Raw genomic sequence first — 3,798 nt, 5'->3', positions numbered from 1 at the left:
GCACGTTAATTTCACGAGCAGGCTGTTCCATTGATCGGATCAACTGGAACCCTCGATGTTGTAAGCGACGGAGTGCCAACAACATATATATATATACATATAGGTGATGGTGCTACATAAAAAGCACTGGTGATAGTATCATGTAAAAAGTACCCAGTACACTTTGTAAAGAGGTTGGTAATAGGAAGGGTATCCAGCTGTAGAAACCAAGCAGAAACAGACTATGGAACCTGGTATAGCTCTTGGCATTGTCAGCTCCTGTCAAACTGTCTGACCTATGCCAACATAGAAATCAGATGTTAAATGATGATGATGATGGCACACCTTTTATCACTATCTTTTATTTGTTTCAGTTATTGAACTGTGGCCATACTGCGGCACCACCTTGAAGGGTTTAGTCAAGCAAATCAACCCAAGTACTTATTCTATCTATATCTTTTGCCAAACCACTAAGTTAACTCAATTGGTTGTCAAGTGGTAGTGAGGAACAAACACAAACACACACACAAACATAGGTATATTTGATGAGTTCCTTTCAGTTTTTCATCAACCGAATCCACTCACAAGGCTTTGATTAGCCCAGAGCTATAGCAGAAAACACATGCACCAGGTTTCATGCAGAAATATTGAACTTGGAACCATGTTGTTGGGGAAGCAAACTTCTTACCACATAGCGAAACCTGCACCAATAAAAGAAATATAGAAAATAAATAAATAAGCAAACAACTAATTACTATCACAGTCTTTATTGTTGTCAAGTAATCTCAATTAATTCTACTACAATAAAGTAGTAGAATGGGATATTGAAAGCAATTGTACAGCTTCTTGCAACTGCTTTAGAACAGCTGGAGATTTGGCCTTCTTTTTACGACCAATTAAGAAATGCATTATGAACAAGCGCAGTCCTTCTCTGAATTTATAAAGATTAGTTTGTATGGAAATGCGTTCAAATACCATGTTTATTACATGGCTTGGGTTATTTTCAAATAAGTCCAATAAAATAGCCTTCAAGAAAAAAACTGTTTGTTTGTCCAATGTACCAAATTCCAAAACCTACAATTTAAAAGACAGAAATTCAATTAAAAAAATTTTTTTTACATCAACTGTACACAAACTTTAATTCAAATATAATAGACCTAAACATTGCACAGATTAGCAAATACACACACACATGCACATACTTAGAATATCTTAATTTTTGATTTGTCATAATTTTACTATAGTAAATAATTTTCATATGTCTATCAAATATCCTATCCTTTTTAAATAAATTCTATAGAATTCTATTTAAAAGCATTTAATAAACCCATTAAAGATATTTATAGATTTCTTTCTTGGTCATGATTCAGACATTATAGAAAGTCATATATTATATCCGCAACTGAGGACAATGAAAACAGCCTTAACTAAAATCCAACTGCCATCTCTAATATTGTATATCAAAGGCAAACCTCACACTTTCTGATATGCAATATTAGAAACAACAATAGTGTGTGTGTGTGTGTGTGTGTGTGTGTGTATACATAGCTACACTAACAAAGTAGTTTCTTTTTGGTTTGTTTTTCTGAGAACTTCATTTAGATTTGATTCACAGAAGGAACTGTTTCATTTATACTGTCACCATGATTTTATTCTAATCATTATTATTTTTTTTAATAATATAAAGAAAATATAATGCTTCTGAAGTATTTTATAATAAAATCTTTTTAAAAGATGCTAATACTCTGGAGGGGGACATAAATACCACATTCTCTTATACCCTTTCTTATAAGGGAACCCATGAATATGTAAAAGGTCATTTACAGGTAAGCCTCGTCCTACTCTTATTGAATAAATAAGGTATACAAAGACAAATAAGAATATACAGGTGCAAGCATGGATGCTTCTCAACAATGGGGTTTTAGACTCAACCCCATGACACAGCACCCTTGGCAAGAGTCCTCTATAATACAGAACCAGCCAAAGGTTTGTGACTACATTTGGCAGAGAGAGAGGGGGGGAGAGAGAGAGAGAGAGAGAGAGAGAGAGAGAGAGAGACTAGAGCTCTATTGGTTACAGCAACAAATGTTCTAGTTGATCTGATCAACGGAACAGCCTGCTTGTGAAATTAACGTGCAAGTAGCTGAGCACTCCACAGACATGCATACCCTTATTGTAGTTAGTTCTCATGAAGATAAGATTCAATGAGACATAGAAAATAGGCAAGGCTGGCCCTTTGAATTACAGGCACTACTCATTTTCACCAGCAGAGTGAACTGGAGCAATGTGAGATGAAGTGAGTTATGATTTCACTGGTGCCAAGCTGTATCAGCCTTTGCCTTTCCCTTAGATAACATTGGTGGCATGGAGAGGGGAGACTGATGTGTATGGGTGACTGCCAGTCTCCCATAAACCTTGCCTAGACTTGTGCCTTGGAGGGGAACTTTCTAGGTGCACTCCCACGGTCATTCATGACTGAAGGAGGTCTTTACTCTTTTTACTCTATTTATTATGAGGAGGCAGGAAAAGAAAAAGGGAAGGTTTCATTAGTTGAAGTAGGTACAGTGGAAATTTAGTTCAAACTATTGCTGATATAGAGATACAGGTGGGAAGAGACTTCTGGAAGTGTGAAGATCCTGATAAAGATTCTTGCAGAAAGCATTTATGATAAAATGCAGGGATGCGAAGAAAAGAGAAAGATATTATATTTAAATGAACACAGAATACAAAAAAAATAAAGTGAAATAAGGAAACAAGTCTCGTGTGAAAACAGTTAAGGCAATGATATCCACTTTTAATTAAATAATCATATAATGAAGTAGTCTAAGGTGGTGAATCAGTAGAGTCATAATAGCATTGATAGAATGCTGTATGGTATATGTTCCAGTTTTCTGTGCTCAGAGTTCAAAACCCACCAAGATCTTTTCAGGGTTGATAAAAAAAAGTGTCAATTCAAGGTGTCGGATTGAACTGTTAGAGAATTGGGCAAAATGTTTTGCAATATGTGTCTGAGCTCTTGAGAATCTGATAGCAGCACCTATGACACTGATTTCAGGCTGTGTCAGATGAAGTCAATAACTTTTCCCTTGGATAAATGTTGGAGACATAGAGAGAGGTGTGACTTGTGTGCATGGGCAACTGCCAGTTTTCTTCAAAATATCTTGCCCAGGTTTGTGCATGCATTGTGCAGATGCATGAGCAGCTTTGACAAACAGCTACCTCTCTGGAAATGGATGCACTAGGTTGGTATGTCAACCCTGTCTGATCAAATCCATTTTATAAATCACATTTATATTCTGTCATTATTCAATAGTCTTGATTATCAAGTAAACACAGAGAAAGGACCCTTCATCAGTTGTTGGCTGTCTATCTACTCTTCATTTCGAGCATTCAACGACATATATATGGAAGTGCATGGCTTAGTAGTTAGGGTATTACACCTAGGCTCATGAGATAGTAGTTTTAATTCCTTGACCATTGTGTTCTTGAGCAAAATACTTCATTTCACACTGCTCTAGTCCACTCAGCAGGCAAAAACGAACAATCCTGTGATGGACCAGCAACCAATTCAGGGAAGAATATATACACCACAGAAAGTGGCCTTATGAGTCTATGGGGAGGAATCTTTGATCCTTCTTTATGAAGATATATATATATATATATATATATATATATATATATCATCATCATCATCATTTAACGTCCGCTTTCCATGCTAGCATGGGTTGGACGATTTGACTGAAGACTGGCAAGCCAGAAGGCTGCACCAGGCTCCAATCTGATCTGGCAGAGTTTCTACAGCTGGATGCCCTTCCTAAC

General features: G+C 36.5%; 1 protein-coding gene across 2 annotated transcripts in view; it reads right to left on the bottom strand.

Moving 5' to 3' along the window:
* Positions 1-730: 730 nt before the first annotated feature.
* Positions 731-3,798, bottom strand: part of LOC106878258 (nucleolar MIF4G domain-containing protein 1) — a 49,573-nt gene continuing 46,505 nt past the window's right edge. For both annotated transcript variants that reach the window (XM_052968014.1, XM_014927434.2), the window contains exon 14: positions 731-1,053. In XM_052968014.1, coding sequence (XP_052823974.1) covers positions 778-1,053 — 276 coding nt within the window. In that variant the 3' untranslated portion in view covers positions 731-777. The remainder of the gene's footprint in view (positions 1,054-3,798) is intronic.

Source organism: Octopus bimaculoides, chromosome 1, assembly GCF_001194135.2.
Source record: "Octopus bimaculoides isolate UCB-OBI-ISO-001 chromosome 1, ASM119413v2, whole genome shotgun sequence".
Lineage (NCBI taxonomy): Eukaryota > Metazoa > Mollusca > Cephalopoda > Octopoda > Octopodidae > Octopus > Octopus bimaculoides.
The sequence above is the reverse complement of the archived record's forward strand: the minus strand, read 5'-3'. Positions and strand labels throughout refer to the sequence as shown.